General features: G+C 38.2%; 1 protein-coding gene across 1 annotated transcript in view; it reads right to left on the bottom strand.

The window, feature by feature from the left end:
* Positions 1-5230: 5230 nt before the first annotated feature.
* The window catches only part of slc37a3 (solute carrier family 37 member 3), a 42926-nt gene continuing 33463 nt past the window's right edge, over positions 5231-14693 (bottom strand). The window contains exons 11-16 of the mRNA XM_089126610.1: positions 9499-9600; positions 9313-9360; positions 9047-9198; positions 7679-7744; positions 5462-5555; positions 5231-5345 (exon numbers count right to left, since the gene is read on the bottom strand). Of these exons, the coding sequence (XP_088982736.1) occupies positions 5463-5555; positions 7679-7744; positions 9047-9198; positions 9313-9360; positions 9499-9600 (461 nt within the window). The 3' untranslated portion in view covers positions 5231-5345; position 5462. The remainder of the gene's footprint in view (positions 5346-5461; positions 5556-7678; positions 7745-9046; positions 9199-9312; positions 9361-9498; positions 9601-14693) is intronic.

Here is a 14693-nt window from a genome sequence, read left to right as displayed (position 1 = left end):
AGGAAGGTACAATCTCTCGTCGGAACCGGAGACATATCCAGAGTGTTCCGGAGATACCTGAAACACCTGAAACACCTGATAGACAGATTGTACATGGGCACAGTGAAGTAACTGATGGACCCTCTCTCGAGACTGATTTATACACAAACTCTGAGAATGGGTCTAGTCCCACACCACATACACCCACCTGTAAAAGAACCCTTGCTGGCAGAGAAGTAAAGCAGCCTGCAAAGTTTCAGGATTATGTGTTGGGTTAGGTAATAATTACCATTCTGATGCTGGTGATAATGTGGATGTAGAGAGTTTTCTTGCATGTTAATTCGTATAGCATACTGTAAGCTCAATACAGGAGGAAAATTGGAATTAATGAATGCTATAACATGTTTTGTTTATTGACAGGTTACGTTAAAGAGATTGGGTGTTGTAAACACTTGAGATTGTTCCACATCTTACATAATTGTGTTGTAAATAATCTGCCTCTTTCTTTGTTCCAGGAAATTATAATACTGAGGTAGTAGTACTTTAAAGAGGGGAGATGTGGTGATATTTGTACAAGTTGTGATAGACTGTTAGTTTAAGGGTCCAGGTTGCTGGGCAACGGGGGCGGGCTAGAAACGTCTGCGAGTTTCTGTTTGATACTGCGCATGTGAATAAAGGCAGACTGAGTTCATCATCAAGTTGACGTCTCAATATCATGACAGTAACTAAACCCTAAACCAACTTTTTTTGGTTAATGATCTGTAAGAATGGATCTTTATTACAGTTTTTCTCGATTGCTTAAACACATTTCTTGAAAATATGCCTCTTATTCTCAATACAATAAACACAAATCCATAATGTCTCACCCAGTTTCCCAAACAACCTATTTTCAGGTCAAAATGAAACTCTACATTCAAAACCATTCACTCTTGCTGAAAAACCAAACTTTGCCCTCAGACAGGACACAAAATAACACACACTACAACATAGTCTGGTGCAATAACAACGCACTCTCACCCCAAGGCGTCACCTTTGACCATGCTTCAATATTTGACGTTTTAGGCGCCCTTTAGCGTCACTTACATGACGCGATCCTACGGCGTCATCTAACTGACGCTAAAGGAAAGCGTCAGTTAGAGGACGCGGTTAGGTTTAGGTGTGGGGTGGGGGTAGGGTACGCGCGATCCTAGGGCGTCATCTAACTGACGATAAAGGGCGCCTAAAGCGTCAGATTAGATATTGAAGCATGTCCAAATGTTTCCCAAGGCGTCAGTTAAGTGACGCCTTGGGGGTGAGAATGGGCTGGCAATAAAGGTGCAATAAAGTCAAAACAACATTTCCAAAACTGGTAAGTTATGTTACTTGTGGTTCCCCTCCTCACAAACCTTTTCACATGAGAAAAGACACAACCAATGGATACATTAACAAATTTTTATTCATTCATGTACAACACAGTACAACACACACACAAAATAAATAAATAAATAAATAAAGATTATTCCGCCTCAGCCTCCTGTCTTTGGTCTGGGTCAAGCCAGAGAATCACATCCACATCAAAGGCTATATTAGCCTTAGCCAGGCAGCAGGGGTAAAATCCTCTTGCCTGATCCACCCGTTTTCCTGTTTTTCTCCCTGAAAGTTCTGATGATGGAGGTGACGGTGAAGCGACTCAAATGGCTGTACTCGTTGTCTAGCCTCTCTCATAGTCATGCCATGGCAAGGACATGATCAACTAAAGTGGCTCTAATTTCATCCGAGACTGCTTGTCTCCTTGCTCTTCCTCCTCCTGCTCCACTTTTATGCCAAAGCTCTGATCGCTAATTGTAAAACTGTGTGAAATGTGTTTGCACATGTGACGAGTCAGTTTGAATATTTGAATGGCAGTGTGTTCCTCATGAAAACAAGAGATTTTCTGCATGAAAATTGTGCCAAACGCAGAGAATTGTGTAGTGTTTTGAAAAAAATGTGTTTTTGAACTGCAATTTGAGTGTAAAGCAAGAATTGTGCTTGTAGTTCAGTAGAATTGGTTCAGGGGGTTGGTGAATGAGTTACATGTTGTGGTCATTGTGTCTCAAGTACCAGAAAATGTGTGTAAACAAGCGAGAAAAACTGTAAGCAATTGAGAAAAACTGTCATTTATTCGAGTACGTTTTTTGACATTTGTGAATAGTGTTTTATTTCTACAATATATGGTGTTAAAACATCTTAGTGCTGCCCTCTTGCGGATGAACGGTGGCTACTGCAGTTGAATTTTCCTATTGGATGTTCCGCACTTCGTGACGTACGCAGGTTTCAGCTCACCACGCTCTTGGTACGAGCTACGCCCTTGACAGAATAAAAAACAGCTTGTTTAGTCAAAACCAGTCAGGAGTTGGAATTGCGAGTATTGAAAACGAGCAGGATAGAGTGTTTTAGCATCTATTTCGTCCCCTCTATCTTCGCTGGGGTCTGCCCACTTTTTCAGCATTTTTCAAATATTGCCAGTGGGTGGAGTCAGGCTCTGACCAGGGGTTTAGTTTCCCTTTAACATATGAGCAGAAACTGTCTAACAAAAGCTTATTTGATGTCTATTTTAGAGTAAAAACTTTATAATCTATCCAAAACTAGTCAACAAAATGTTGTCATTACAGACACTTTTCTATATAATAATTAGAACAAATCCCAGTAGGCTACAGCAATATAGTTGCTATTGAGAATGAGGAGTTGACGTCATTTTACAGTGCCCCTCCCCTTTCCGCCATGTTGGTAGGATTCCCACGACAAAACAGTATTGATTACGTGTGTTTTTAGCTCGGTAGTAGAGGAGTTTCTCGCAATATCGCACTGTTTTACCATGCATGGAAGTAACTGCTGCGTTAAAAACCGATAAAAACCCTGGTAACCGATAGCGTCTCCTACCATCATGGCCGACCGGCTCAGACCCCGCCCAAATAGGCACGTGACTCCTCATTCTCAATAGGGTGTATGGTGAAGGTTGTGCGCAGGCATGTGGACTTGGTGTTGTTGCGTGGCAGTGCTTCACATTGGCACCTAGCCGCATGGAGTGCATACTACATTGAATTTCACACACTTTTGCGTCACCATATGCATGCGGATTTCCCACCCATAATAACACTCGTCTAAACGCAGAATAAAAAGCTATAACGCAACGCCACTTTTGCGTTTTCTCTTCAGAATCGTTTCCGTGTAAACATAGCCTTAGACATTCTAGTACTACTAACTATAAGTTACTTAGCAACTACATCTCAACTAACTCTCATTAGAGTATTAGTAGACTGTTAGGTTAGGGTTAGGTGTTCAGATAAGTAGAAAAGTAGAATAAATTGACTTGTAGTTGGCAACTTACTAAAGTCAGTAGAAAATCTTTTGGGGGACCATCAAAATGAAGCATTACAAGATATTAAGCACACAGGCTACTAATACTCTAATGAGAGTTAGTTGACGTAGTTGAAAAGTTACACTTAAAAAAAATATTTTTAAGATTAGTTATCACAACATTTTTTCTTATGTCAAATCAACTTAAATAATTTATTTAGTTGAGATAACTTATTATTTTAAGTTTCTGATGATTAAATCAATCTCCTTCATTGCATTAACTCACTTTTTCCAGTTCAATCAACTTAAAATTTTAAGGCAACCAGGTTACTTACTTTTTTTAAGTTAAACCAACAATATTTTTTTACAGTGTACTTATAGTTAGTAGAATGTCTAAAGTGGACTATAGAAATATAGTGTTACCAAATATACTGTTGTATCTTTGATGTTGTGGGCCTGTTTTTCTGCCAGATGTCTTGGACGTCTTGTTCTGATACACAGCATTATGGATTCTATCAAATAACAATAGATAAAAAAACAAACTGACCGACTTTGGCCCAAAAAAATCGTATAATGTGCCGTGGTTGGATCTGGTTAAGACAATGATTCAAAACAAGCAACAACACAAAAATGGGTCTCATTCCAATCCCCTGATCTGATCTGAACTGAAGAGGACAGTGCACCAACTTTGACCTGGGAATTCGAAGGGTCTAGAGATTCTGTAAAGAGTGCTCTCTGATCTCTCGTCAGGTGCTCTCCAAATCCATCAGGAATTACCTATATAATGATAACTCAGAGTTGTTATTTTGGCAAAGGGAGGTTGCAAAAAGTATTGAATAAAAGTGTGCCATTATTTTTGGACAATATATATATGTATATTATAGAGTAAAACATGTATTACATAATGAGACTTTCAATTGTTTTACTTCAATGAAAAGTAACATTTTTTTGTGATTTCTTTGAATAAAAGGTCAAAAGGATTAACAACGCAGATTTATTTTCACAGGCTACTTCGTTCATATTTACCAGTAGTCCCAATAACTCTGACCAGGCCTGCATTTCCAAAAAGCATTGTAAGCCTAAGTTGATCTTGCTCTTTGACCAATTTATACTTACGACGCTTTAGGGAAACTAAGCCCAGGACTATACGTATGAACATAACCATACATATTGCAATATATGCTTGGTCCAAGCATATATTGCAGTATATTTAACCAGTATCCAATATATGGAAATGTATTGTATATATGTAATATATCCCATTTTTCAGTATATTCCCATATATTGTTGTTTCATAGGGATAGGTTTGACTGGATGCAAAAAATGTTTGCCACTGAACAGTTATTACTTGACTGAAAAAAGAAGATAAACAGAAAACTGCAGTGAATACAACTAAACAAGATGAGTTTGTGCACTTTACTGAATGTTAGCATTGACATACAACTCAGTAAAAACAGTCAAAAACTGTTAATCAATCTTTGACTGAATCAATATTTCGACATTGATCTTGTTGTTTGCCTGAATTTGTTGTTACTTATATACAGGTATATATGCAGGAACAATGGATCACATAATTCAAACATTCAAGCAATACCTGCACAGGTTCAAATAGTTGAAACGAAACAAAACACCAAATTGCTGAACTGCAGTGTTACATTTAAAAATTCCATTATACACTTCACATATGTGATACTAAAGTGTAACTGAGTGTTTTTAATGTGAATTAAAAAATTGGTGCATATTTAACACAAATTACAACCCATTCAATACAACAATTCAATCAGGCTATAATCACCATAAATTAAACTCAAGAGGGCCCTGCCCTTTAACAATAATAAAATTAGAATTAAAAAAAAAAAAAAGTACAGGCACAGCAATACACTGAAATAAAACAGAAACAGACCTTAAGTACCATTCACTGTCTTCATAAATGAAATTACTTGAGGATAGGTTTATTCTTGTTTGCTGAGAATACAGGAAAAATAAACACAGAATTGCTGCCTGTCTGAACAATGCCTTGATGTAGAGTAGTCAGACTAAATATGAGGTTTCTGTTTTCAGGGGGAAAAAAACATTCTTAAATAAGAGGTGCAGCAAAAGCAAGTCTGTATTTTCAAAATGTCAGATTTTCAATGAAGACACAGGCAAAAGAAGTCACCCGAATGACCTCAGAGCTGATGTGTACGAGCTTGACTGTCTCGGCATAAGGAGCGCATTTCACGGAAGAGGAGTGGAATGATGAAGAGCACGCTGCACCCTGTCTGTGGATGAGAGAAAGACAAATGGTAAAGGTCCATCTTAACTTTTTGGGGTTAAAAAGTATCCAAAATAAATGTTTGAGAAAATATATGAGCAGCCAGTGTTCAACGTTATCTGCTTGCCTTAGCTTGATTCAAAGCTGTAAGCTTTTAATAATGTTTTTAATTCCAGTGGTACAAGAGGATTTCCACAGGGAATTCGAGATTGTCTTTGCATCATTATGTCACAAAAGGAGACTGCAACCGGAACTATGCGAAAAACAAGGATAAGCAAGGACTGTGATGCCGGTATCGACATCAGCGCAGTGATTGACAGCTGTACATTCTCCTCAAAACATTGGATTCATCCACGCAGTGCCATGTCGAGGTACAACTCACGAAAAGTTGATAATTCCGCTAATGACTGCAATTGCAGATTTCAAACAGAAATGGCAACAAAGAGGAAAAACTGCAGACTGCAGCTTTGAAGTGTCTGCTCAGCTCAGCTTTCAGAATTGACTTTAGAGTAGATGGATGGCACATTAAGGAGACGATCATGTTCATTTATGCAGTGTTTAAATCGTATACAAGCTTAAAGCTTCATGAAATGGTTTGATAAGCAGTTTTCTTTCTTGCTACTGAAACGAAGTTTGGATTGGACACAGTAAAGAGATTGCTCCCTTCCTTTAGTTTTTTTTTTAAGTATAGCCCATACGTTTTAGTTATATTACTATTATGAAGCATGATTTTCTGCTTGCCATTAAAGAGCAAAAATCATGGATTTTTTTTTTAAATGACTGTTCATGTAGTGTGGAATATAGCTCTAAGGGAATGAAAACATCCTGCAAAGATTTATATCTGAAAATGCCCGTATATAAAGTTATTGTCTTTCAAAAGTGAGAGTCGACTCTGAGTCTATGAAATGAATTGTTTTTGAAACGAGTCATTAGCTGTTACGTCGTGACGTAGATAGGTCATTGGCCGCTCCCAACAACTGCACGCGCAGACTTGAAGTGACGTCTAGAACGCATTCAAATACTTCAGCTGAATCGCATCATGTCGAGAAGACGCTGTGTTCTACATTGCAAAGACCGTTCAGCCACTTGTTTCCATTGTCCAGGGACGAGCATGTGAAGAATCAGTGGTCAGAGTTCATATTTGCAACCCACAACATTATAGCCCGAACCTTGTGTTCTCATCATTTTAATGACGAATCATTCGCATGCCGGTTGTTCCCGAAGGAGGGCTCAGTATCCAGTGTATTATATATGGATCAGGTTCGTCCTCCTCCGAATCACAATCTGTAAGTAATATTAATAATGTTTGCTGTTATGTTTTCTGTAGCATGTACAATATAGTTATATTGTGTTGTGTACACTCCGCGCAGCTTCTAAGTGGGGTAAAGTTAGTTTTATTTTTTGATATTCACCAGACATTCATTGAAAAATGGCAATTACCTCCTAAACGACTTAGCCAAATATGACTCCGCTCTATATAATAAGCACCGCCGCAATGTGAGTTTCGCCGGGAAAGCTTGCTCTTGACGGAGACGCGAGTAAGGGACCGTGTGGAAAGTGCACTTTTTCTGACACGTTTGTTCAAACCCTATATACAATTTTCAACACTTGACAAGCTATAATCCTGGTTATGGGCGTTCCGTTGCCGACAGTCTCTGCCTACGGTTTACTGACTGGGTCATTTGACCAATAGCCGCAGATTCGCGTCACTCAAGAAGGTGTTTGGGAAAATGAATCGTCAAACGGGAGTTGTTGAGCAAATCAGTTAAAAATAAATGCATATTATAAGAGAAATAAAGTGTTTTTTATCCTTGCATGCACGTTAAACTGTTTTTGGGAACTCCTAAAACAAAAATAGGAACATTTCAAATGCTATGATAGGGGCTCTTTAAAGGGGGGTACATTGTTATTCTAGAGAGAATTTGATAGGACACAATTTAATCTGATGCAAGAATTTCATATTTTGGTCCTTTTCCTGTTTTATTAATTCAGTCTGGTGATGCTAATTACACAAATTACACTTCGCCTTTAATTTGACAATTAAAAATGAGTCTCTGTTCACTGAATAATTTTGTCTAATAAAAGGATGTGCCTTTAGTGCTTCACTGTTGCAACATTACAATTACCTACCATGACTATGAAGAAATAGAAGACGCACATCCATCCAAATTTGCTCTCAATAAGCGACACCAGGTACTAAAAGACAGAAATACTTTTAAAATTAGTACTTATACATTCAGTTTTAACAGCAAAAACACAAAAACAATAATGGACACTTTTTCACAGATTTTGATGACATTTCCTCGGTCATCAAATTTAGTATCATCTATGTTTTTCATATTTTCTTCTTTTTAAAGAAAAAAGATTTCAGTTATTTCAAAAGGTCTTTACAGCCTACAACAGCAAAATAACCAAAACCCACAATGACACTGACCAAGCTTACAAGCTTAAATTAAATATAGAAGGATAAACATGTCAAATGTATTTTGCCACAAAATAACATTTTATTATGTATGGAAAGCACAACAAAACAATTCCAGAGATAATATATTTACAATACAATTTATTTCGGTAATTAAATGTACAATTTTGCAATTTGTAGAGACGCTGGTGCCGAAACACTGTTGAGATTCGCAGACTCTCAGGTAATTCACACCCGATTAATCTCTCTCTCCCTCTCTTTAATTACTGCATTAGACTGCTATAATAAATGGCTCAAGCCTCTGTCACTTAGCTCTACAATGGACAATTTTATGGACAAAAACAGGTTTAAGGAGTTAAAAATGCAACATTTGGACAATGTCTTGAGGTGTGGTAACCGTAGTATAAGCGAAAAAATTGATTCCCAGTCCATTGAATTATTAGAAAATAATCAGCTTTGCATTGTGGCCGCATCACCACCTTGGGTGTCCAATAATTCAACCTTGTCAGTAAATGATTAACGCTGCCGCGAGGGTGTTTCTAATACAATGGCAAATATTTTTCTCTTCTGACTGCTGTGATCAATTTCTCTCTATTTTATTATTGTCTTTTGGAAAGTTGTGGAAACGCAGTTTTTTTCTTTAGTTATTAGAGCAAACGGGAAAACAAAAATTATATTTGCTGTTATCTCCCATTCACTGCTATAGACGTTTACCCAAGTGTGACTAATAATAAAAATAATGTCTTTAAATACAAAATAAACATCACACTTAGAATTAAAATGCATATAATTTTGGCAGTGTGACTTTTTTACAATAAGAGTAAAAAATACATTGACTTTATTCCTTGATTTTATTCCTTATTCCTAGAGGGCTATGACATTATTGATTAATAGTGTTTTGTACAAGTTATTAAAGCAGCATAAAGATTATTCTGGACTTCATGAGCCACATTAATACAGCAAGGTTCAATTTTTTTTTAACTTCTGAGGTTAAAAAATTCTGAACTTAAAAAATCTGAGGTTTGACACTAAGTTTAAAACCAAAGAGAAAAAAAAAAATCAAAGCAATGTATTACCTGTCCCGCTGCAGCTCCAATGCTGCCTGTGCCGTCCACGATTCCTGTGACTGTGGCCAGAGCCTGCTGACTGTTCTGCAGCGCCTCCTGTCGGCCTAAATCTGCAGAGATTGCTGAACTGATCATGTTTGATGGGCCTCCAATAAGGAAACCTGAAATAAAATAATTCCGAAATATTCAAATGTTAATAAACTCTTAGATAGGGAGGAGGAATAACTGTTGACTTCGTTTCAGAAAAATCGTTTCAGTGTATTATAATGTGTCACCTGTCGTTGCTAGTAGAGCTCCATTCACAATCTGGTCATTTGGAGAGTCTGAGCAAGCATTGAAAGAAATAAAAAAAGGAAAAAAATAAATAAATAAATAAAAACATTTATTAAGCTGTCATTTCTCAAAGTAAGCAATAAAAGAAAGTGTCTGAAATGGTACTCAAGATTCTTTTCTAAACTTACGGCTGTATCCCACTAATGCTCCCATGGCCAGCAGCAAACTGACTACCAACACAGGAGCTCGCTTTCCTAAAAGATCGGAGATCAAGCCTTGTACTGTTCCTCCTAGAAGAGATGAGCAAAATCCTTAAACCATGTTTGCAAACTACCTCAAGTTTAAAGGCACTCACAGCAAATACACATACTCACAGCAAAGTTCTTCTTTATTCTTTGCTCAGGGGTAAAACAAGGTTAAAACAACTGAGCAACATTATACTATTAGCAATAGAAGCTTCCCATCAATTTGCAAAAGCATTCAAATGGGCTGAACAGACTAGTGAAGAAAAGAACCAGATGTAGTACCCAGGCAGTTGTTAATTTTTCCTTTTTTGTCTTTTTAGAAAAATATCCTGTATAATTAAAAAATGTACCGTGTGATATTTTATTCATTTTAGACAAACATTTTAGTCAAGGAAAATAGTATTTTAGAAAGTGCAAAACTAAACCAAATATATGAACAAATATTTCCCAAATATGCAAAAACATTGTACAATTGGACAAAATTTACCCAAAGATAGCCACGTTTTCATTACCGTTCTAATTGCGCAAATATAGAAATTACCTTTCGAAAGGCAACTCACACTGTGTCAATGACGCTATTGGGGAAGTATAAAAGGGGCGCCTAGAGAACATGTCATCCTCTTTTCGTCTTCAGGGAGTGTTTTGATTTCTGATTTATAATCACCTGAATAATGGCAATGGTGTGGATCCATTATCCAGGTGGATACCCATAAGTTTGATCTCCTCCCTATGAATGGTCAGTACCTGGATGAGACAACTCATGAGAAAAACCAGGTTGCTGCTGGCAGAGGTGTTAGTGAGGCCAGCTAACACCTCAGTCTATAAGAGCACCGTTCTTCGGATGAGATGTTAAACTGAGGTGCTGACTCTCTGAGGTCATTAAAAATCCCATGGCACTTCTTGTAAAAGAGTAGGGGTGTAACCCCGGTGCACTGGGGACGCGGTCTACTAATTATACCCATCCACTGAATTGGCTCTATCACTCTCTCTCCTCTCCACCTGTAGCCGGTGTGTGGTGAGCCCACTGCCGCCGTTGTACTGTGGCTGCCGTTGCATCATCCAAGTGGATGCTGTACACTGGTGGTGGTTGAAGAGAGAACCCCTGATATGATTGTAAAACGCTTTGGATGTACAGTAGTACATATGAAAGCGCTATATAAATGCCTTATTCATTCAAATGACACGCACGACTTGTGCGTTTACTGTTTGGGGGAAGAGCAAGCTCGACCAGCTCTTGAGGGATCTGATTGTGCAAAATGTGAGAGTTTTCTGCTTAGAAAACTATGCTCTCGCCTGTTCCTCTTCTCGAGGGAAGAGAGACAGGCATCTGGGCCCAGCAGGATTCGGGTCCTGCTCGAGACTCAGATCATGGGGTTCCCAGATGGAGCTCGCTGAGGAGTTTGAGAAAGGCGCTTCTCTCATGCTCTCTCTCTCAAGTCATCTTCATTTATATTGCGCTTTTAACAATGTAGATTGTTCAAAAGCGCCTTTACAATGATAAAAGAAATTAAAGTAACAGATTGTTTTGGCTTTAGCAGTTCTAGAATAACATTATTTTTGGTCAGCTTGGTAGAATAACAGTTCTAGAATAACGTATTATGGTCGGCTTGGTAGCAATGCATTTCCTCCTACGCATTTCCGGCATGCTCTTCTGCACCACCTGCCATTTGTAAATTCTAAAAAAGACTAGGAAAGAAACAAGGAAATGGACCAAGTGACCGAGCGATTGGTTGAAGAGGTGAGGAAATACAGCGATCTGTATGACTCGTCTTTTGCAGAATACAAAGACTGCCAGGTGGCAGCGAATTCATGGAGAGAGATTTTCTCCAATGTCAGGTTGGATGTAGCGGAGTGTATGAAGGATGGCAGAACACTCAAGACAAGTACGTTCGACTCCGTAAAAAACTCGCCACAAAGAGTGGGGATCCAGGAGGATAAAAAGTCTCTGATGCGTTTTATTTATTCCTGTTTTGGCTGGCACGTCATGTGAAACACCTGTTTACAGAGTCAAACTTTGACGATAAGGTAAATAATGCACGTCCTTTGTGATTAGGTTAGCTAACTTAACTAGCAATGCTAATGGAGTATTGATTTGTGCAAAAATAATATCTCTGTGAAAACAATGTTCTAGGTTGTAATTATATATGTAACGGGTTGTTTATTTAACGGGTTGTTTATAACAATCTATTACATATAATATAAATAAATAATGTCTGGCTTGCAGATAATACAAACAAAACAATGTAGCGTTTGCAATGCAGGAATATGCAGTATCCATAGCTCTGTCAATCTGTGAATTAACACTGAATGCATCAGCTTATATATAATATATGTATATACTGTATGTATGCATGTACAGTACTGTGCAGAAGTCTTAGGCACACTAGTATTTTCACCTCAAAGAAACGGTTTTAAGCCAGTTATTTATATATTTTGTTGTAGTGTCTCAGTAGGAAATATCAGTTTACATTTCCAGACATTAATTATGCCATTAATTGTAATAATCCAGTGAAATTTTTGAATGCACAAGGATTCTGACAACAGCCAATGCTCCACACGGAGGTCGGATCTCACCATCATCGAGTGCATCTGAAATTATATGAAGAAACAGAAAAAACAGAGACTAAGACCAGAAGAACTGCGGCAACGTCTCGAAGGTAGTGCCTGCCTGCCTGCAAAGCTACAATACTGTGAAAAAGTTTAAGGCACTTGTGTAAAAATGCTGTAAATGAGAATGTTTTCAAAAATAATGTCATAATCAGAAATAGATTAACTGTTATTTATATTAACTGTTATTAACTTTTAACAGTTAACTAAATCAAATCAATAGGTGTTTAGTACCCTTTATGTTTAAAACAGCTTTTGTCCAAGTATTGCACATAGTTTTCAGTTTTGCAGGTTTTTTCAAGCATCTTTGGAAGCGTTGCCGCAGTTCTTCAGGCCTTAGTCTCTGTTTTTTTCTGTTTCTTCATATAATTTCAGATGCACTCGATGATGGCGAGATCCGACCTCCGTGTGGAGCATTGGCTGTTGTCAGAATCCTTGTGCATTCAAAAATTTCACTGGATTATTACAATTAATGTCTGGAAATGTAAACTGATATTTCCTACTGAGACACTACAACAAAATATATAAATAACTGGCTTAAAACCATTTCTTTGAGGCGAAAATACTAGTGTGCCTAAGACTTCTGCACAGTACTGTATGTGTGTGTGTGTGTATATATATATATATATATATATATATACACACACACACACACACACACACACACACACATGTATATATATATATATATATGTATATACACCCCGTGCATATATATATATACAGTATATATATATATATATATATATAAACTATTTGCTATTATATATACAGTATAGCAGTAGTATAACTACTACGTCTTTCTTAGTCACAGGATGGGAGCGATTCAAGCTTGTGAGACCTCCAGTCAACAATGATGAGCAACTACCAAGTTTAGCCCCCATCACCAGCCAAGTCCCCCCAGCCATCTCTTCCGTCCCCCCAGCCATCACCAATGACCCCTAGTCCAAGGATGGCACAGAAATGGAAGAGTAAAGAACAAGATGACTGGATCAGATGCAGGTAGCTCGTTTGGAGGCTCAGTTGGAGGAACGGCGGGTGGAGCTGCAACAGATATTGAGTCAAGGAAACGAAGAGAGCGACTGGTTTGGTAACACTGTGGCTGATATGCTGCAGAGGGTGCCGGAGGAGCACAGGGCGCATGCGATGTTTGACGTATCCAAAGTCCTGTTCAAGTGGCAACAGAAAAAATTAACAATTGTGCCTACTTCTACTACAACATTGCATCTGTATATATAGTTTGCATATTTTAGTAATTTGTGTGTAGTTTGCACTTTTGCATCTATTCATATTTTGCTTCTTTACACCTAGTTGTGTTGTTAATATCATGTGTACATTTTTGTATATAACTAGCACTTCAGCATTTTGTTATATTTTGGCTGTTTGCACCAATTTTTGCAGGTTATAGTTTTTATTTTTTGTGTAGTTTTCTCTTGTGCATCTATTGTTAATAATTGTAGATCATTGCACCTTAATAAGCTACACTAGGTGTCATGTATAGGTGCATCTATTTTACACCAGTACAATTTACTGATCAAGTTCACCACGACACACTAAGTTATTCTGCCATGGCGCAATTCCGTGGGGTGATTGAAAGAAGGCCCTCAGGTCATTCCGCACCCCAACTGCAGCTCTGGTGGAGCGGGCCCTTGAAAGGTGACGTGGATCTAGTGGTTCCAAAAGATTTGTGTCCAAATCATCGAATCTACCGGCAGACATTCGGAAATATCTGAAGTGCATTTCCTCGTTCATGTCTCTCAGTGGCCAGACAAGCACAGAAAATTCACCCTCCTTCTGCTTCAACCGGTTCAGGGGCACGTACCATCTGCTCCGACGTCTTTTAGTTTTAGTAATTTAAAAAAAAATTAACTGTTTTCCCACCTCAATAAGCTCCAACTCCAACATGATCCGCTCTCTTTCAGTCGCCATTGCGTGTAGTAACCTAGCCGTGAGGAATCTAAACACAGTAGAACATTAAAACCCTCCGCCGCTAACTGGCGTTTCGGGGCTGTACTGCAGAGCAACCAAGACCTGAACGCAGAAGTATAAATGCTCACGACGGCATAGGCTACGGCGTACCCTCGACACAGAAGTATAAATTGGCCTTTAAGCAGTGGCGTAGCATCTGGGCATGCAGGATATGCATGTGCAAATTGGCACATCGATTGAGAACTTTTAATTAAAACCAGGTAGTTTTTTTTTAAGTGTAGCACTAGCCACAATAAATATTTTTTTTTGTATGCATGTCATGATATATTTCTATAGCGTTTTATTTTTACAGGAGCGGCGAGTCATAATTTCGGCCAGTGGAAAAGCAGCTAATGGGTGAATATGGCATGGAAAAGACTTATGCGCATAAGGCTACTCGTTCTGTGTTTTCTTTCTAAACAGTTAGGCTATGTTCAGGTGGTATTTTTCATGTTTTTTATTGCGCAATCATGTTTTTGATGCAGTGGTGAGTGACGCAACATGTAAGCCTAAGGGTAGCGGCGGCGATAATTAAAGCCAATAATTAAAGCACCTAAAAGCTG

This window comes from Pimephales promelas, chromosome 24 (assembly GCF_988280905.1).
Source record: "Pimephales promelas chromosome 24, fPimPro1.hap1.1, whole genome shotgun sequence".
Classification (NCBI taxonomy): Eukaryota; Metazoa; Chordata; class Actinopteri; order Cypriniformes; family Leuciscidae; genus Pimephales; species Pimephales promelas.
Note: the sequence above shows the minus strand (reverse complement) of the source record. Positions and strands in the feature narration are given on the sequence as shown.